Source organism: Scyliorhinus torazame, chromosome 1, assembly GCF_047496885.1.
Source record: "Scyliorhinus torazame isolate Kashiwa2021f chromosome 1, sScyTor2.1, whole genome shotgun sequence".
NCBI lineage: Eukaryota > Metazoa > Chordata > Chondrichthyes > Carcharhiniformes > Scyliorhinidae > Scyliorhinus > Scyliorhinus torazame.
The window spans coordinates 102,601,936-102,621,733 of NC_092707.1; the positions used below are offsets into that span (position 1 = coordinate 102,601,936).

The following is a 19,798-nucleotide window of genomic DNA, read 5'->3' on the forward strand; positions in this document are numbered from 1 at the left end:
CATTTAACATCCTACAATGTCCTCCAGCTCTATGCTCAGATTTTCTCCCTTGGGCCGTATTTTTTCCCAGGTTATCCTCTTCCACTTAAGATACTTACAGAATATCTTGGTATTCTCCCTCATCTCGCCCACCATTGCTTGTTCATACTCCCTCTTTGCTCTTCTAATTGTCTCAAGTTACCCCCTGCACTTTCTATACTCCACTAAGGCCTCCGCTGGTTTGCTCCCTTTGCACCTGCTAACTAGTCAACTAACTAACAAAGGAAAGATGAAAAAAAATCATCAATCAACATCTTTAAACCTCGAGCCACCAAGCCCACTATCTGCAGTGTTTAGTTGGTAAGGAGTGATCCAGTGTTTGGATATTTTGGACGGAGCAAATAAGAACAGATGTTGGGAGGACCACCAAGGCAAGGAAATGCACAATGAACGGTAGAACGTGAGGAAGCATTGAGGACAAGTGGGATCTTGGGGTGCATGTTCATAGATCCCTGAAGACAGCAGGACAGGATATGGAATACCTTTATTACCGAGGCACAGAAGAGCAGAGAGGTTATTTAGCCCAGGGCTAAATTTAGCCCAGGGCTAAATAACCGGCTTTGAAAGCAGACCAAGGCAGGCCAGCAGCGTGGGTTCAATTCCCATACCAGCCTCCCCGAACAGGCGCCGGAATGTGGCGACTAGGGGCTTTTCACAGTAACTTCATTTGAAGCCTACATGTGACAATAAGCGATTTTCATTTCATTTTAATTTTTTCATGAAGCAGTGTAAAACGTTCGTGAGGCCATAGCTAGGGTACTGTGTGCAGTTCTGGTCGTCACGCTATAGGAACAATGTAATTGCACTAGAAAGGGTGCATAGGAGATTCACCAGAATATTGCCTGGGCTGGAGCGTTTCAGCTATGAAGAGAGGCTGAATAGGCTGGGGTTGAATGCTGATCTTCGGGTAAGCATTCTACAAGGCGGCCTTCAGGACACGTGACAACGCAGAGTTGCCGAGCAAAAACTTATAGCCAAGTTCCGCACACATGAGTACAGCCTCAACCGGGACCTTGGATTCATGTCGCATTACATTCACCCCCCACCATCTGGCCTGGGCTTGCGAAATCCTACCAACAGCCCTGACTTGAGACAATTCACACCTCTTTATCCTGTGATTATCCCTCTCTCCAGTCGCTCCGTCTGGACCTGTAAAGACTTAATTACCTGCAAAAACTCGCATTCAAAGTATTGACTTGCATTTTTGACTTTGTCTATATATATATATTAAAAAATATGTTTCTAGAATCTACCTTTTCTTTCACCTGAGGAAGGAGCAGTGCTCCGAAAGCTAGTGATTCGAAACAAACCTGTTGGACTTCAACATTTCAGAGACATTTAGATGAACACTTGAAATGCCATAGCCTGTAAGGCTATTGACCAAGTGCTGGAAAATGGGATCAGAGTAGATGCAGATAGGTATGTGACGGCTGGCACAGACACGGTCGGCCAAAGGGCCTCTTTCTCTAAAACTCTAAGAGATGGATTCCAGATGTGGAGAGGTTGGTAATGAAAACGACTTGGTCAGCTTGTTTGCTGTGGTATCGGAGTTAGTATTTGAAGCCGAGACTGGGAAGACGATTTCCAAACTTGCTGACCAACTATAAAATCGAACTCCTGATTACCACACAAACTTACCCGTACCCCTGATGATACCTCCTGTTACAGTGCCCACTTGTGGCAGGAGGAGTGGAGGGGTCTGGGAGTGGAGGGGTCTGGGTGTGGAGAGTGGTTACAGCGACCCCTAGTGACCACAGGGGTGAGAGTCAGGGCAGGGGGAGCGGTTACAGTGACCTCTAGTGGCCGCAGGAGTGAGGGTCAGTGCACGGGGAGCGGTTACAGTGACCCCTCTAGTGGCTGCAGGAGTGAAGGTCAGGGTCGGGGGAGCGATTACAGTGACCTCTAGTGCCCATAGGAGTGAAGGTCAGGGCAGGGGGAGCGGTTACAGCGGCCTCTAGTGGCCAGTGGAGTGAGGATCAGGGCCCGGGAGAGGTTACAGAGACTCCAAGTGGCCGGTGGAGTGAGGGTCAGGGCGCGGGAACGGTCACAGTGACCCCTAGTGTTCGGTGGAGTGAGGATCAGGGCGCGGGGAGCGGTTACAGTGACCCCTAGTGTTCGGTGGAGTGAGGGTCAGGGCGCGGGGAGCGATTACAGTGACCACCAGTGGCCGCAGGGGTGAGAATCAGGGCGCGGGGAGCGGTTACAGTGACCTCTAGTGGCCAGTAGAGTGAGGATCAGGAGAGGTTACATAGACTCTTAGTGGCCGCAGGAGTGAGGGTCAGTGCACGGGGAGCGGTTACAGTGACCCCTAGTGTTCGGTGGAGTGAGGGTCAGGGCGCGGGGAGCGGTTACAGTGACCTCTAGTGTTCGGTGGAGTGAGGGTCAGGGCGCGGGGAACGGTTACAGTGACCCCTAGTGTTCGGTGGAGTGAGGATCAGGGCGCGGGGAGCGGTTACAGCGGCCTCTAGTGTCCGGTGGAGTGAGGGTCAGGGCGCGGGGAGCGGTTACAGCGGCCTCTAGTGTCCGGTGGAGTGAGGATCAGGGCGCGGGGAGCGGTTACAGCGGCCTCTAGTGTCCGGTGGAGTGAGGATCAGGGCGCGGGGAGAAGTTACAGTGACCTCTAGTGTCCGGTGGAGTGAGGATCAGGGCGCGGGGAGAGGTTACAGTGACCCCTAGTGTCCGGTGGAGTGAGGATCAGGGCGCGGGGAGAGGTTACAGCGGCCTCTAGTGTCCGGTGTAGTGAGGGTCAGGGCGCGGGGAGATGTTACAGTGACCCCTAGTGTCGGGTGGAGTGAGGGTCAGGGCGCGGGGAGCGGTGACAGCGGCCCCTAGTGTCGGGTGGAGTGAGGGTCAGGGCGCGGGGAGCGGTGACAGCGGCCCCTAGTGTCGGGTGGAGTGAGGGTCAGGGCGCGGGGGGCGGTGACAGCGGCCCCTGGCGGTGGGAGGTCAGAGGGCGGTGAATTGCAGTCTGGCACAGTCGCTGATCGGAGGAGAAATGCCGACGTTCGTGCTGAACACAAACCTGAGCCGCTCCACCGTCCCGGACGGGCTGGCCGAGGAGTTGACGATGGTGTTGGCCCAGGAACTGGGCAAACCCAAGAAGGTAGGCGGGCGGGGGAGAGGGAGAGCGGGGCCTCCTGCAGACCCAGGAGACCGGGTCCCGGGGAGAGAGGGTCCCGGGGAGAGTGGAGTCCGGGTCCCGGGGAGAGAGGAGACCGGGTCCCGGGGAGAGAGGGTCCCGGGGAGAGTGGAGTCCGGGTCCCGGGGAGAGAGGAGTCCGGGTCCCGGGGAGAGAGGAGACCGGGTCCCGGGGAGAGAGGAGACCGGGTCCCGGGGAGAGAGGGTCCCGGGGAGAGTGGAGTCCGGGTCCCGGGGAGAGAGGAGTCCGGGTCCCGGGGAGAGAGGAGTCCGGGTCCCGGGGAGAGAGGAGTCCGGGTCCCGGGGAGAGAGGAGTCCGGGTCCCGGGGAGAGAGGAGTCCGGGTCCCGGGGAGAGTGGAGTCCGGGTCCCGGGGAGAGAGGGTCCCGGGGAGAGAGGAGTCCGGGTCCCGGGGAGAGTGGAGTCCGGGTCCCGGGGAGAGAGGAGTCCGGGTCCCGGGGAGAGAGGAGTCCGGGTCCCGGGGAGAGAGGAGTCCGGGTCCCGGGGAGAGAGGAGTCCGGGTCCCGGGGAGAGAGGAGTCCGGGTCCCGGGGAGAGTGGAGTCCGGGTCCCGGGGAGAGAGGAGTCCGGGTCCCGGGGAGAGAGGAGTCCGGGTCCCGGGGAGAGAGGAGTCCGGGTCCCGGGGAGAGAGGAGTCCGGGTCCCGGGGAGAGAGGAGTCCGGGTCCCGGGGAGAGTGGAGTCCGGGTCCCGGGGAGAGAGGGTCCCGGGGAGAGAGGAGTCCGGGTCCCGGGGAGAGTGGAGTCCGGGTCCCGGGGAGAGAGGAGTCCGGGTCCCGGGGAGAGAGGAGTCCGGGTCCCGGGGAGAGAGGAGTCCGGGTCCCGGGGAGAGAGGAGTCCGGGTCCCGGGGAGAGAGGAGTCCGGGTCCCGGGGAGAGTGGAGTCCGGGTCCCGGGGAGAGAGGAGACCGGGTCCCGGGGAGAGAGGGTCCCGGGGAGAGAGGAGTCCGGGTCCCGGGGAGAGAGGAGTCCGGGTCCCGGGGAGAGAGGAGACCGGGTCCCGGGGAGAGTGGAGTCCGGGTCCCGGGGAGAGAGGAGACCGGGTCCCGGGGAGAGAGGAGTCCGGGTCCCGGGGAGAGAGGAGTCCGGGTCCCGGGGAGAGAGGAGTCCGGGTCCCGGGGAGAGAGGAGTCCGGGTCCCGGGGAGAGAGGAGTCCGGGTCCCGGGGAGAGAGGGGACCGGGTCCCGGGGAGAGAGGGTCCCGGGGAGAGAGGAGTCCGGGTCCCGGGGAGAGTGGAGTCCGGGTCCCGGGGAGAGAGGAGACCGGGTCCCGGGGAGAGAGGAGTCCGGGTCCCGGGGAGAGAGGAGTCCGGGTCCCGGGGAGAGAGGAGTCCGGGTCCCGGGGAGAGAGGAGTCCGGGTCCCGGGGAGAGAGGAGTCCGGGTCCCGGGGAGAGAGGAGTCCGGGTCCCGGGGAGAGAGGAGTCCGGGTCCCGGGGAGAGAGGGGACCGGGTCCCGGGGAGAGAGGGTCCCGGGGAGAGAGGAGTCCGGGTCCCGGGGAGAGAGGGTCCCGGGGAGAGAGGAGTCCGGGTCCCGGGGAGAGTGGAGTCCGGGTCCCGGGGAGAGAGGAGTCCGGGTCCCGGGGAGAGAGGGGACCGGGTCCCGGGGAGAGAGTGGAGTCCGGGTCCTGGGGAGAGTAGGGTCCCGGGGAGAGTGGAGAGTAGGGTCCCGGGGAGAGAGTGGAGAGTAGGGTCCCGGGGAGAGAGTGGAGTCCGGGTCCCGGGGAGAGAGTGGAGTCCGGGTCCCGGGGAGAGAGTGGAGTCCGGGTCCCGGGGAGAGAGTGGAGTCCGGGTCCCGGGGAGAGAGTGGAGTCCGGGTCCCGGGGAGAGAGTGGAGTCCGGGTCCCGGGGAGAGAGTGGAGTCCGGGTCCCGGGGAGAGAGTGGAGTCCGGGTCCCGGGGAGAGAGTGGAGTCCGGGTCCCGGGGAGAGAGTGGAGTCCGGGTCCCGGGGAGAGAGTGGAGTCCGGGTCCCGGGGAGAGAGTGGAGTCCGGGTCCCGGGGAGAGAGTGGAGTCCGGGTCCCGGGGAGAGAGTGGACCGGGTCCCGGGGAGAGAGGGGAGTCCGGGTCCCGGGAAGAGAGGGGAGTCCGGGTCCCGGGAAGAGAGGGGAGTCCGGGTCCCGGGGAGAGAGGGGACCGGGTCCCGGGGAGAGAGGGGACCGGGTCCCGGGGAGAGAGGGTCCCGGGGAGAGAGGGTCCCGGGGAGAGAGGGTCCCGGGGAGAGAGGGTCCCGGGGAGAGAGGGTCCCGGGGAGAGAGGGTCCCGGGGAGAGTGGATTCCGGGTCCCAGGGAGAGTAGGGGCCCGGGGAGAGAGGGGACTGGGTCCCGGGGAGAGAGGGTCTCGGGGAGAGAGTGGAGTCCGTGTCCCGGGGAGAGAGGGGACCTGGTCCCGGGGAGAGAGGGGACCGTGTCCCGGGGAGAGAGGGGACCGGGTCCCGGGGAGAGAGGGGACCGGGTCCCGGGGAGAGAGGGGACCGGGTCCCGGGGAGAGAGGGGACCGGGTCCCGGGGAGAGAGGGGACCGGGTCCCGGGGAGAGAGGGGACCGGGTCCCGGGGAGAGAGGGGACCGGGTCCCGGGGAGAGAGGGGACCGGGTCCCGGGGAGAGAGGGGACCGGGTCCCGGGGAGAGAGGGGACCGGGTCCCGGGGAGAGAGGGGACCGGGTCCCGGGGAGAGAGGGGACCGGGTCCCGGGGAGAGAGGGGACCGGGTCCCGGGGAGAGAGGAGACCGGGTCCCGGGGAGAGTGCAGACCGGGGAAAGAGGGTCCCGGGGAGAGAGGAGTACGGGTCCCGGGGAGAGAGTGGAGTCCGTGTCCCGGGGAGAGAGGGGACCGGGTCCCGGGGAGAGAGGGGACCGGGGAGAGAGACCGGGTCCCGGGGAGAGAGGAGACCGGGTCCCGGGGAGAGAGGAGACCGGGTCCCGGGGAGAGAGGAGACCGGGTCCCGGGGAGAGAGGAGACCGGGTCCCGGGGAGAAAGACCGGGTCCCGGGGAGAGAATGTCCCGGGGAGAGAGACCGGGTCCCGGGGAGAGAGGAGACCGGGTCCCGGGGAGAGAGGAGACCGGGTCCCGGGGAGAGAGGAGTCCGGGTCCCGGGGAGAGAGGAGACCGGGTCCCGGGGAGAGTGGAGTCCGGGTCCCGGGGAGAGAGGAGACCGGGTCCCGGGGAGAGAGGAGACCGGGTCCCGGGGAGAGAGGAGACCGGGTCCCGGGGAGAGAGGAGACCGGGTCCCGGGGAGAGAGGAGACCGGGTCCCGGGGAGAGAGGCGACCGGGTCCCGGGGAGAGAGGAGACCGGGTCCCGGGGAGAGTGGAGACCGGGTCCCGGGGAGAGAGGAGAAATGCCGACGTTCGTGCTGAACACAAACCTGAGCCGCTCCACCGTCCCGGACGGGCTGGCCGAGGAGTTAACGATGGTGTTGGCCCAGGAACTGGGCAAACCCAAGAAGGTAGGCGGGCGGGGGACAGGGAGAGGGAGAGCGGGGCCTCCTGCAGACCCAGGAACCCGGGTCCCGGGGAGAGAGGGGACCGGGGAGAGAGACCGGGTCCCGGGGAGAGAGGGGACCGGGGAGAGAGACCGGGTCCCGGGGAGAGAGGAGACCGGGTCCCGGGGAGAGAGGAGACCGGGTCCCGGGGAGAGAGGAGACCGGGTCCCGGGGAGAGAGGAGACCGGGTCCCGGGGAGAGAGGAGACCGGGTCCCGGGGAGAGAGGAGACCGGGTCCCGGGGAGAGAGACCGGGTCCCGGGGAGAGAGGGGACCGGGTCCCGGGGAGAGAGGGGACCGGGTCCCGGGGAGAGAGGGGACCGGGTCCCGGGGAGAGAGGGGACCGGGTCCCGGGGAGAGAGGGGACCGGGTCCCGGGGAGAGAGGGGACCGGGTCCCGGGGAGAGAGGGGACCGGGTCCCGGGGAGAGAGGGGACCGGGTCCCGGGGAGAGAGGAGACCGGGTCCCGGGGAGAGTGCAGACCGGGGAAAGAGGGTCCCGGGGAGAGAGGAGTATGGGTCCCGGGGAGAGAGTGGAGTCCGTGTCCCGGGGAGAGAGGGGACCGGGTCCCTGGGAGAGAGGGGACCGGGTCCCGGGGAAAGTAGTCCCGGGGAGAGAGGAGTACGGGTCCCGGGGAGAGAGGGTCCCGGGGTGAGAGGGTCCCGGGGTGAGAGGGTCCCGGGGTGAGAGGGTCCCGGGGAGAGAGGGACCCGGGGAGAGAGGGTCCCGGGGAGAGAGGGTCCCGGGGAGAGAGGGTCCCGGGGAGAGAGGGTCCCGGGGAGAGAGGGTCCCGGGGAGAGAGGGTCCCGGGGAGAGAGGGTCCCGGGGAGAGAGGGTCCCGGGGAGAGAGGGTCCCGGGGAGAGAGTACTACGGGTCCCGGGGAGAGAGTACTACGGGTCCCGGGGAGAGAGTGACCCGGGGAGAGAGTGACCCGGGGAGAGAGTGACCCGGGGAGAGAGTGTCCCGGGGAGAGAGTGTCCCGGGGAGAGAGTGTCCCGGGGAGAGAGTGTCCCGGGGAGAGAGTGTCCCGGGGAGAGAGTGTCCCGGGGAGAGAGTGTCCCGGGGAGAGAGTGTCCCGGGGAGAGAGTGTCCCGGGGAGAGAGTGTCCCGGGGAGAGAGTGTCCCGGGGAGAGAGTGTCCCGGGGAGAGAGTGTCCCGGGGAGAGAGTGTCCCGGGGAGAGAGGGTCCCGGGGAGAGAGGGTCCCGGGGAGAGAGGGTCCCGGGGAGAGAGGGTCCCGGGGAGAGAGGGTCCCGGGGAGAGAGGGTCCCGGGGAGAGAGGGTCCCGGGGAGAGCGGGTCCCGGGGAGAGCGGGTCCCGGGTCCCGGGGAGAGAGGGGACCGGGTCCCGGGGAGAGTGGAGTCCGGGTCCCGGGGAGAGTGGAGTCCGGGTCCCAGGGAGAGTAGGGGCCCGGAGAGAGAGGGGACTGGGTCCCGGGGAGAGAGGGTCTCGGGGAGAGAGTGGAGTCCGTGTCCCGGGGAGAGAGTGGAGTCCGTGTCCTGGGGAGAGAGTGTCCCGGGGAGAGAGTGTCCCGGGGAGAGAGTGTCCCGGGGAGAGAGTGTCCCGGGGAGAGAGTGTCCCGGGGAGAGAGTGTCCCGGGGAGAGAGTGTCCCGGGGAGAGAGTGTCCCGGGGAGAGAGTGTCCCGGGGAGAGAGTGTCCCGGGGAGAGAGTGTCCCGGGGAGAGAGGGTCCCGGGGAGAGAGTGTCCCGGGGAGAGAGTGTCCCGGGTCCCGGGGAGAGAGTGTCCCGGGTCCCGGGGAGAGAGTGGAGTCCGGGTCCCGGGGAGAGAGTGGAGTCCGGGTCCCGGGGAGAGAGTGGAGTCCGTGTCCCGGGGAGAGAGGAGACCGAGGAGAGAGGGGACCGGGTCCCGGGGAGAGAGGGGACCGGGTCCCGGGGAGAGAGGGGACCGGGTCCCGGGGAGAGAGGGGACCGGGTCCCGGGGAGAGAGGGGACCGGGTCCCGGGGAGAGAGGGGACCGGGTCCCGGGGAGAGAGGGGACCGGGTCCCGGGGAGAGAGGGGACCGGGTCCCGGGGAGAGAGGGACCCGGGTTCCAGGGAGAGAGAGAGCCGTGTCCCGGGCAGAGAGGGTCGCGGGGAGTGAGGGTCCTTGGGAGAGAGAGGACCGGGTCCCGGGGAGAGAGGAGACCGGGTCCCGGGGAGAGAGGGGACCTGGTCCCGGGGAGAGAGGGGACCGGGTCCCGGGGAGAGAGGGGACCGGGTCCCGGGGAGAGAGGAGACCGGGTCCCGGGGAGAGAGGAGACCGGGTCCCGGGGAGAGAGGAGACCGGGTCCCGGGGAGAGAGGAGACCGGGTCCCGGGGAGAGAGGAGACCGGGTCCCGGGGAGAGAGGAGACCTGGTCCCGGGGAGAGAGGCGACCGGGTCCCGGGGAGAGAGGAGACCGGGTCCCGGGGAGAGAGGAGACCGGGTCCCGGGGAGAGAGGGCCCCGGAGAGAGAGGGGACCGGGTGCCGGGGAGAGTGGAGTCTGGTCCCGGGGAGAGAGGAGTCCGGGTCCCGGGGAGAGAGGGGACCAGGGAGAGAGGGGACCGGGTCCCGGGGAGAGTGGAGTCCGGGTCCCGGGGAGAGAGGAGTCCGGGTCCCGGGGAGAGAGGAGTCCGGGTCCCGGGGAGAGAGGAGTCCGGGTCCCGGGGAGAGAGGAGTCCGGGTCCCGGGGAGAGAGGAGTCCGGGTCCCGGGGAGAGAGTGTCCCGGGGAGAGAGTGTCCCGGGGAGAGAGTGTCCCGGGGAGAGAGTGTCCCGGGGAGAGAGTGTCCCGGGGAGAGAGTGTCCCGGGGAGAGAGTGTCCCGGGGAGAGAGTGTCCCGGGGAGAGAGTGTCCCGGGTCCCGGGGAGAGAGTGTCCCGGGTCCCGGGGAGAGAGTGGAGTCCGGGTCCCGGGGAGAGAGTGGAGTCCGGGTCCCGGGGAGAGAGTGGAGTCCGTGTCCCGGGGAGAGAGGAGACCGAGGAGAGAGGGGACCGGGTCCCGGGGAGAGAGGGGACCGGGTCCCGGGGAGAGAGGGGACCGGGTCCCGGGGAGAGAGGGGACCGGGTCCCGGGGAGAGAGGGGACCGGGTCCCGGGGAGAGAGGGGACCGGGTCCCGGGGAGAGAGGGGACCGGGTCCCGGGGAGAGAGGGGACCGGGTCCCGGGGAGAGAGGGGACCGGGTCCCGGGGAGAGAGGGGACCGGGTCCCGGGGAGAGAGGGGACCGGGTCCCGGGGAGAGAGGGGACCGGGTCCCGGGGAGAGAGGGACCCGGGTTCCAGGGAGAGAGAGAGCCGTGTCCCGGGCAGAGAGGGTCGCGGGGAGTGAGGGTCCTTGGGAGAGAGAGGACCGGGTCCCGGGGAGAGAGGAGACCGGGTCCCGGGGAGAGAGGGGACCTGGTCCCGGGGAGAGAGGGGACCGGGTCCCGGGGAGAGAGGGGACCGGGTCCCGGGGAGAGAGGAGACCGGGTCCCGGGGAGAGAGGAGACCGGGTCCCGGGGAGAGAGGAGACCGGGTCCCGGGGAGAGAGGAGACCGGGTCCCGGGGAGAGAGGAGACCGGGTCCCGGGGAGAGAGGAGACCTGGTCCCGGGGAGAGAGGCGACCGGGTCCCGGGGAGAGAGGAGACCGGGTCCCGGGGAGAGAGGAGACCGGGTCCCGGGGAGAGAGGGCCCCGGAGAGAGAGGGGACCGGGTGCCGGGGAGAGTGGAGTCTGGTCCCGGGGAGAGAGGAGTCCGGGTCCCGGGGAGAGAGGGGACCAGGGAGAGAGGGGACCGGGTCCCGGGGAGAGTGGAGTCCGGGTCCCGGGGAGAGAGGAGTCCGGGTCCCGGGGAGAGAGGAGTCCGGGTCCCGGGGAGAGAGGAGTCCGGGTCCCGGGGAGAGAGGAGTCCGGGTCCCGGGGAGAGAGGAGTCCGGGTCCCGGGGAGAGAGGGGACCAGGGAGAGAGGGGACCGGGTCCCGGGGAGAGAGTGGAGTCCGGGTCCCGGGGAGAGTGGAGTCCGGGTCCCAGGGAGAGTAGGGTCCCGGGGAGAGAGGGGACTGGGTCCCGGGGAGACAGGGTCCCGGGGAGAGTGGAGACTGGGTCCCGGGGAGAGAGTGGAGTCCGGGTCCCGGGGAGAGAGTGGAGTCCGGGTCCCGGGGAGAGAGTGGAGTCCGGGTCCCGGGGAGAGAGTGGAGTCCGGGTCCCGGGGAGAGAGTGGAGTCCGGGTCCCGGGGAGAGAGTGGAGTCCGGGTCCCGGGGAGAGAGTGGAGTCCGGGTCCCGGGGAGAGAGTGGAGTCCGGGTCCCGGGGAGAGAGTGGAGTCCGTGTCCCGGGGAGAGAGACCGGGTCCCGGGGAGAGAGGAGACCGGGTCCCGGGGAGAGAGTGGAGTCCGGGTCCCGGGAAGAGAGGGGAGTCCGGGTCCCGGGAAGAGAGGGGAGTCCGGGTCCCGGGGAGAGAGGGGACCGGGTCCCGGGGAGAGAGGGGACCGGGTCCCGGGGAGAGAGGGGACCGGGTCCCGGGGAGAGAGGGGACCGGGTCCCGGGGAGAGAGGGGACCGGGTCCCGGGGAGAGAGGGGACCGGGTCCCGGGGAGAGAGGGGACCGGGTCCCGGGGAGAGAGGGGACCGGGTCCCGGGGAGAGAGGGGACCGGGTCCCGGGGAGAGAGGGGACCGGGTCCCGGGGAGAGAGGGGACCGGGTCCCGGGGAGAGAGGGGACCGGGTCCCGGGGAGAGAGGGGACCGGGTCCCGGGGAGAGAGGGGACCGGGTCCCGGGGAGAGAGGGTCCCGGGGAGAGAGGGTCCCGGGGAGAGAGGGTCCCGGGGAGAGAGGGTCCCGGGGAGAGAGGGTCCCGGGGAGAGAGGGTCCCGGGGAGAGAGGGTCCCGGGGAGAGAGGGTCCCGGGGAGAGAGGGTCCCGGGGAGAGAGGGTCCCGGGGAGAGAGGGTCCCCGGGAGAGAGGGTCCCGGGGAGAGAGGGTCCCCGGGAGAGAGGGTCCCGGGGAGAGAGGGTCCCGGGGAGAGAGGGTCCCGGGGAGAGAGGGTCCCGGGGAGAGAGGGTCCCGGGGAGAGTGGAGTCCGGGTCCCAGGGAGAGTAGGGGCCCCGGGGAGAGAGGGGACTGGGTCCCGGGGAGAGAGGGTCTCGGGGAGAGAGTGGAGTCCGTGTCCCGGGGAGAGAGGGGACCTGGTCCCGGGGAGAGAGGGGACCTGGTCCCGGGGAGAGAGGGGACCGGGTCCCGGGGAGAGAGGGGACCGGGTCCCGGGGAGAGAGGGGACCGGGTCCCGGGGAGAGAGGGGACCGGGTCCCGGGGAGAGAGGGGACCGGGTCCCGGGGAGAGAGGGGACCGGGTCCCGGGGAGAGAGGGGACCGGGTCCCGGGGAGAGAGGGGACCGGGTCCCGGGGAGAGAGGGGACCGGGTCCCGGGGAGAGAGGAGACCGGGTCCCGGGGAGAGAGGAGACCGGGTCCCGGGGAGAGTGCAGACCGGGGAGAGAGGGGACCGGGGAGAGAGGAGTACGGGTCCCGGGGAGAGAGTGGAGTCCATGTCCCGGGGAGAGAGGAGACCGGGTCCCGGGGAGAGAGGAGACCGGGTCCCGGGGAGAGAGGAGACCGGGTCCCGGGGAGAGAGACCGGGTCCCGGGGAGAGAATGTCCCGGGGAGAGAGACCGGGTCCCGGGGAGAGAGGAGACCGGGTCCCGGGGAGAGAGGAGACCGGGTCCCGGGGAGAGAGGAGTCCGGGTCCCGGGGAGAGAGGGTCCCGGGGAGAGAGGAGACCGGGTCCCGGGGAGAGTGGAGTCCGGGTCCCGGGGAGAGAGGAGACCGGGTCCCGGGGAGAGAGGAGACCGGGTCCCGGGGAGAGAGGAGACCGGGTCCCGGGGAGAGAGGAGACCGGGTCCCGGGGAGAGAGGAGACCGGGTCCCGGGGAGAGAGACCGGGTCCCGGGGAGAGAGGAGACCGGGGTCCCGGGGAGAGTGGAGTCCGGGCCCCGGGGAGAGAGGAGACCGGGTCCCGGGGAGAGAGGAGACCGGGTCCCGGGGAGAGAGGAGACCGGGTCCCGGGGAGAGAGGAGACCGGGTCCCGGGGAGAGAGACCGGGTCCCGGGGAGAGAGGAGACCGGGTCCCGGGGAGAGAGGGGACCGGGTCCCGGGGAGAGAGGGGACCGGGTCCCGGGGAGAGAGGGGACCGGGTCCCGGGGAGAGTGGAGTCCGGGTCCCGGGGAGAGAATGTCCCGGGGAGAGAGACCGGGTCCCGGGGAGAGAGGAGACCGGGTCCCGGGGAGAGAGGAGACCGGGTCCCGGGGAGAGAGGAGTCCGGGTCTCGGGGAGAGAGGGGACTGGGTCCCGGGGAGAGAGGGGACTGGGTCCCGGGGAGAGAGGAGACCGGGTCCCGGGGAGAGAGGGTCCCGGGGAGAGTGGAGACTGGGACCCGGGGAGAGAATGTCCCGGGGAGAGAATGTCCCGGGGAGAGAGGAGACCGGGTCCCGGGGAGAGAGGAGTCCGTGTCCCGGGGAGAGAGGGCCCCGGAGAGAGAGGGGACCGGGTGCCGGGGAGAGTGGAGTCTGGTCCCGGGGAGAGAGGAGTCCGGGTCCCGGGGAGAGAGGGCCCCGGGTGAGAGAGGGGACCGGGTGCCGGGGAGAGTGGAGTCTGGTCCCGGGGAGAGAGGAGGTCCGGGTCCCGGGGAGAGAGGAGTCCGGGTCCCGGGGAGAGAGGGTCCCCCGGGGAGAGAGGGGACCAGGGAGAGAGGGGACCGGTTCCCGGGGAGAGTGGAGTCCGGGTCCCGGGGAGAGTGGAGTCCGGGGTCCCAGGGAGAGTAGGGTCCCGGGGAGAGAGGGGACTGGGTCCCGGGGGGAGACAGGGTCCCGGGGAGAGTGGAGACTGGGTCCCGGGGGGAGAGAGTGGAGTCCGGGTCCCGGGAGAGAGTGGAGTCCGGGTCCCGGGGAGAGAGTGGAGTCCGGGTCCCGGGGAGAGAGTGGAGTCCGGGGTCCCGGGGAGAGAGTGGAGTCCGGGTCCCGGGAGAGAGTGGAGTCCGGGGTCCCGGGGAGAGAGTGGAGTCCGGGTCCCGGGGGAGAGAGTGGAGTCCGTGTCCCGGGGAGAGAGGACCGGGTCCCGGGGAGAGAGGAGACCGGGTCCCGGGGAGAGAGTGGAGTCCGGGTCCCGGGAAGAGAGGGGAGTCCGGGTCCCGGGAAGAGAGGGGAGTCCGGGTCCCGGGGAGAGAGGGGACCGGGTCCCGGGGAGAGAGGGGGACCCGGGGTCCCGGGGAGAGAGGGGACCGGGTCCCGGGGAGAGAGGGGACCGGGTCCCGGGGAGAGAGGGGACCGGGTCCCGGGGAGAGAGGGGACCGGGTCCCGGGGAGAGAGGGGACCGGGTCCCGGGGAGAGAGGGTCCCCGGGGAGAGAGGGTCCCGGGGAGAGAGGGTCCCCGGGGAGAGAGGGTCCCCGGGGGAGAGAGGGTCCCGGGGAGAGAGGGTCCCGGGGAGAGAGGGTCCCGGGGAGAGAGGGTCCCGGGGAGAGTGGAGTCCGGGTCCCAGGGAGAGTAGGGGCCCGGGGAGAGAAGGTCTCGGGGGAGAGAGTGGAGTCCGTGTCCCGGGGAGAGAGTGGAGTCCGTTGTCCCGGGAGAGAGTGGAGTCCGTGTCCCGGGGAGAGAGTGTCCCGGGGAGAGAGTGTCCCGGGAGAGAGTGTCCCGGGAGAGAGTGTCCCGGGGAGAGAGTGTCCCGGGGAGAGAGTGTCCCGGGGAGAGAGTGTCCCGGGGAGAGAGACCGGGTCCCGGGGAGAGAGGAGACCGGGTCCTGGGGAGAGAGGAGACCGGGTCCCGGGGAGAGAGTGGAGTCCGGTCCCGGGGAGAGAGTGGAGTCCGTGTCCCGGGGAGAGAGGAGACCGGGGAGAGAGGGGACCGGGTCCCGGGAGAGAGGGGACCGGGTCCGGGGAGAGAGGGGACCGGGTCCCGGGAGAGAGGGGACCGGGTCCCGGGGAGAGAGGGGACCTGGTCCCGGGGAGAGAGGGGACCGGGTCCCGGGGAGAGAGGGGACCGGGTCCCGGGGAGAGAGGGGACCGGGTCCCGGGGAGAGAGGGGACCGGGTCCCGGGGAGAGAGGGGACCGGGTCCCGGGGAGAGAGGGGACCGGGTCCCGGGGAGAGAGGGGACCGGGTCCCGGGGAGAGAGGGGACCGGGTCCCGGGGAGAGAGGGGACCGGGTCCCGGGGAGAGAGGGGACCGGGTCCCGGGGAGAGAGGGGACCGGGTCCCGGGGAGAGAGGGGACCGGGTCCCGGGGAGAGAGGGGACCGGGTCCCGGGGAGAGAGGGGACCGGGTCCCGGGGAGAGTGCAGACCGGGGAAAGAGGGTCCCGGGGAGAGAGGAGTACGGGTCCTGGGGAGAGAGTGGAGTCCGTGTCCCGGGGAGAGAGGGGACCGGGTCCCGGGGAGAGAGGGGACCGGGGTCCCGGGGAAAGTGGGTCCCGGGGAGAGAGGGTCCCGGGGAGAGAGGAGTACGGGTCCCGGGGTGAGAGGGTCCCGGGGTGAGAGGGTCCCGGGGTGAGAGGGTCCCGGGGAGAAAGGGACCCGGGGAGAGAGGGGTCCCGGGGAGAGAGGGTCCCGGGGTCCCGGGGAGAGAGGGGTCCCCGGGGAGAGAGGGTCCCGGGGAGAGAGTACTACGGGTCCCGGGGAGAGAGTGTCCCGGGGAGAGAGTGTCCCGGGGAGAGAGTGTCCCGGGGAGAGAGTGTCCCGGGGAGAGAGTGTCCCGGGGAGAGAGTGTCCCGGGGAGAGAGTGTCCCGGGGAGAGAGTGTCCCGGGGAGAGAGGGTCCCGGGGAGAGAGGGTCCCGGGGAGAGAGGGTCCCGGGGAGAGAGGGTCCCGGGGAGAGAGGGTCCCGGGGAGAGAGGGTCCCGGGGAGAGAGGGTCCCGGGGAGAGAGGGGTCCCGGGGAGAGAGGGTCCCGGGGAGAGAGGGTCCCGGGGAGAGAGGGTCCCGGGGAGAGAGGGTCCCGGGGGAGAGAGGGGTCCCGGGGAGAGAGGGTCCCGGGGAGAGAGGGTCCCGGGGAGAGAGGGTCCCGGGAGAGAGGGTCCCGGGGAGAGAGGGTCCCGGGGAGAGAGGGTCCCGGGGAGAGAGGGTCCCGGGGAGAGAGGGTCCCGGGGAGAGAGGGTCCCGGGGAGAGAGGGGTCCCGGGGAGAGAGGGTCCCCGGGGAGAGAGGGTCCCGGGGAGAGAGGGTCCCGGGGAGAGAGGGTCCCGGGGAGAGAGGGTCCCGGGGAGAGAGGGTCCCGGGGAGAGAGGGTCCCGGGGCCCGGGGAGAGAGGGGACCGGGTCCCGGGGAGAGAGGGGGACCGGGTCCCGGGGAGAGAGGGGACCGGGTCCCGGGGAGAGAGGGGACCGGGTCCCGGGGGAGAGTGGAGTCCGGGTCCCGGGGAGAGTGGAGTCCGGGTCCCGGGGAGAGTAGGGGCCCCGGGGAGAGAGGGGACTGGGTCCCGGGGAGAGAGGGTCCCGGGGAGAGAGGGTCCCGGGGAGAGAGGGTCCCGGGGAGAGAGGGTCCCGGGGAGAGAGGGTCCCGGGGAGAGAGGGTCCCGGGGAGAGAGGGTCCCGGGGAGAGAGGGTCCCGGGGAGAGAGGGTCCCGGGGAGAGAGGGGTCCCGGGGAGAGAGTGTCCCGGGGAGAGAGTGTCCCGGGGAGAGAGTGTCCCGGGGAGAGAGTGTCCCGGGGAGAGAGTGTCCCGGGGAGAGAGTGTCCCGGGGAGAGAGTGTCCCGGGGAGAGAGTGTCCCGGGGAGAGAGTGTCCCGGGGAGAGAGTGTCCCGGGGAGAGAGTGTCCCGGGGAGAGAGTGTCCCGGGGAGAGAGTGTCCCGGGGAGAGAGTGTCCCGGGGAGAGAGTGTCCCGGGGAGAGAGTGTCCCGGGGAGAGAGTGTCCCGGGGAGAGAGTGTCCCGGGGAGAGAGTGTCCCGGGGAGAGAGGAGACCGGGGAGAGAGGAGACCGGTCCCGGGGGAGAGAGTGGAGTCCGGGTCCCGGGGAGAGAGTGGAGTCCGTGTCCCGGGGAGAGAGGAGACCGGGGAGAGAGGGGACCGGGTCCCGGGGAGAGAGGGGACCGGGTCCCGGGGAGAGAGGGGACCGGGTCCCGGGGAGAGAGGGGGACCGGGTCCCGGGGAGAGAGGGGACCGGGTCCCGGGGAGAGAGGGGACCGGGTCCCGGGGAGAGAGGGGACCGGGTCCCGGGGAGAGAGGAGACCGGGTCCCGGGGAAAGAGGAGACCGGGTCCCGGGGAGAGTGGAGTCCGGGTCCCGGGGAGAGTGGAGTCCCGGGTCCCAGGAGAGTGGAGTCCGGGGTCCCAGGGAGAGTGGGAGTCCGGGTCCCAGGGAGAGTAGGGGCCCCGGGGAGAGAGGGGACTGGGTCCCGGGGAGAGAGGGTCTCGGGGAGAGAGTGGAGTCCGTGTCCCGGGGCGAGAGTGGAGTCCGTGTCCCGGGGAGAGAGTGTCCCGGGGAGAGAGTGTCCCGGGGAGAGAGTGTCCCGGGAGAGAGTGTCCCGGGGAGAGAGTGTCCCGGGGGAGAGAGTGTCCCGGGGAGAGAGTGTCCCGGGGAGAGAGTGTCCCGGGGAGAGAGTGTCCCGGGGAGAGAGTGTCCCGGGGAGAGAGACCGGGTCCTGGGGAGAGAGGAGACCGGGTCCCGGGGAGAGAGGAGACCGGGTCCCGGGGAGAGAGTGGAGTCCGGGTCCCGGGGAGAGAATGGAGTCCGTGTCCCGGGGAGAGAGGAGACCGGGGGAGAGAGGGGGACCGGGTCCCGGGGGAGAGAGGGGACGCGGTCCCGGGGAGAGAGGGGACCTGGTCCCGGGGGAGAGAGGGGGAGCCGGGGTCCCGGGGAGAGAGGGGACCGGGTCCCGGGGAGAGAGGGGACCCGGGTCCCGGGGAGAGAGGGGACCGGGTCCCGGGGAGAGAGGGGGACCGGGTCCCGGGGAGAGAGGGGACCGGGTCCCGGGGAGAGAGGGGACCGGGTCCCGGGGAGAGAGGGGACCGGGTCCCGGGGAGAGAGGGACCGGGTCCGGGGGAGAGAGGGGACCGGGTCCCGGGGAGAGAGGAACCGGGTCCCAGGGAGAGAGAGAGCCATGTCCCGGGCAGAGAGGGTCGCGGGGAGTGAGGGTCCTGGGAGAAGAGAGGGACCGGGTCCCGGGGAGAGAGGAGACCGGGTCCCGGGGAGAGAGGGGACCTGGTCCCGGGGAGAGAGGAGACCGGGGTCCCGGGGACAGAGGGGACCTGGTCCCGAATTAGAGAGGGGACCTGGTCCCGGGGAGAGAGGGGACCGGGTCCCGGGGAGAGAGGGGACCGGGTCCCGGGAGAGAGGGGACCGGGTCCCGGGGAGAGAGGGGACCGGGGAGAGAGGGGACCGGGTCCCGGGGAGAGAGGAGACCGGGTCCCGGGGAGAGAGGAGACCGGGTCCCGGGAGAGTGGAGACCGGGGAGAGGGGGGGACCGGCTCCCGGGGAGAGAGACCGGGTCCCGGGGAGGAGAGGAGACCTGGTCCCGGGGAGAGAGGCGACCGGGTCCCGGGGAGAGAGGAGACCGGGTCCCGGGGGGAGTGGAGTCCGGGTCCCGGGGAGAGAGGGTCCCGGGGAGAGAGGGTCCCGGGGAGAGGAGGGGTCCCGGGGGAGAGAGGGTCCCGGGGAGAGAGACCGGGTCCTGGGGAGAGAGGAGACCGGGTCCCGGGGGAGAGAGGAGACCGGGTCCCGGGGAGAGAGTGGAGTCCGGGTCCCGGGGAGAGAATGGAGTCCGTGTCCCGGGGAGAGAGGAGACCGGGGAGAGAGAGGGGACCGGGTCCCGGGGAGAGAGGGGACCGGGTCCCGGGGAGAGAGGGGACCTGGTCCCGGGGGAGAGAGGGGACCGGGTCCCGGGGAGAGAGGGGACCGGGTCCCGGGGGAGAGAGGGGACCGGGTCCCGGGGAGAGAGGGGACCGGGGTCCCGGGGAGAGAGGGGACCGGGTCCCGGGGAGAGAGGGGACCGGGTCCCGGGGAGAGAGGGGACCGGGTCCCGGGGAGAGAGGGGGACCGGGTCCCGGGGAGAGAGGGGACCGGGTCCCGGGGGAGAGAGGGGACCGGGTCCCAGGGAGAGAGAGAGCCATGTCCCGGGCAGAGAGGGTCGCGGGGAGTGAGGGTCCTGGGGAGAGAGAGGACCGGGTCCCGGGGAGAGAGGAGACCGGGTCCCGGGGGAGAGAGGGGGACCTGGTCCCGGGGAGAGAGGAGACCGGGGTCCCGGGGACAGAGGGGGACCTGGTCCCGAATTAGAGAGGGGACCTGATCCCGGGGAGAGAGGGGACCGGGGTCCCGGGGAGAGAGGGGACCGGGTCCCGGGGAGAGAGAGGGGACCCGGGGGAGAGAGGGGACCGGGTTCCCGGGAGAGAGGAGACCGGGTCCCGGGGAGAGGAGGAGACCGGGTCCCGGGGAGAGTGGAGACCGGGGGAGAGGGGGGGACCGGCTCCCGGGGAGAGAGACCGGGTCCCGGGGAGAGAGGAGACCTGGTCCCGGGGAGAGAGGCGACCGGGTCCCGGGAGAGAGGAGACCGGTGTCCCGGGGGGAGTGGAGTCCGGGTCCCGGGGAGAGAGGGTCCCGGGGAGAGAGGGTCCCGGGGAGAGAGGGTCCCGGCGAGAGGCGAGAGGGTCCCGGGGAGAGAGGGTCCCGGGGAGAGAGGGTCCCGGGGAGAGAGGGGTCCCGGGGAGAGAGGGGACCGGGGGAGAGAGGGGACACCGGGGGGAGAGAGGGGACCGGGTCCAGGGGGAGAGAGAGAGCCGTGTCCCGGGGAGAGAGGAGACCGGGTCCCGGGGAGAGTGGAGACCCGGCTCCCGGGGAGAGAGACCGGGTCCCGGGGAGAGAGGAGACCTGGTCCCGGGGAGAGAGGCCACCGGGTCCCGGGGAGAGAGGCCACCGGGTCCCGGGGAGAGAGGCCCACCGGGTCCCGGGGAGAGAGGAGACCGGGTCCCGGGGAGAGTGGAGTCCGGGTCCCAGGGAGAGTGGAGTCCGGGTCCCGGGGAGAGAGAGGGTCCCCGGGGAGAGGAGGGTCCCGGGGAGAGAGGGTCCCGGGGAGAGAGGGTCCCGGGGAGAGAGGGTCCCGGGGAGAGAGGGTCCCGGGGAGAGAGGGTCCCGGGGAGAGAGGGTCCCGGGGAGAGAGGGTCCCGGGGAGAGAGGGTCCCGGGGAGAGAGGGTCCCGGGGAGAGAGGGTCCCGGGGGAGAGAGG

At 70.6% G+C, this 19,798-nt stretch overlaps 1 protein-coding gene across 2 annotated transcripts in view; it reads left to right on the forward strand.

The window, feature by feature from the left end:
* Positions 1-2,958: 2,958 nt before the first annotated feature.
* Positions 2,959-19,798, forward strand: part of LOC140410629 (macrophage migration inhibitory factor-like) — a 33,216-nt gene continuing 16,376 nt past the window's right edge. Inside the window, exon 1 of one of the 2 annotated variants that reach the window (XM_072498988.1) lies at positions 2,959-3,142. In XM_072498988.1, the coding sequence (XP_072355089.1) occupies positions 3,035-3,142 (108 nt within the window). In that variant the 5' untranslated portion in view covers positions 2,959-3,034. Of the gene's footprint in view, positions 3,143-6,494; positions 6,633-19,798 lie in introns of those variants that run through there. The other variant, XM_072498980.1, reaches the window with a different exon arrangement.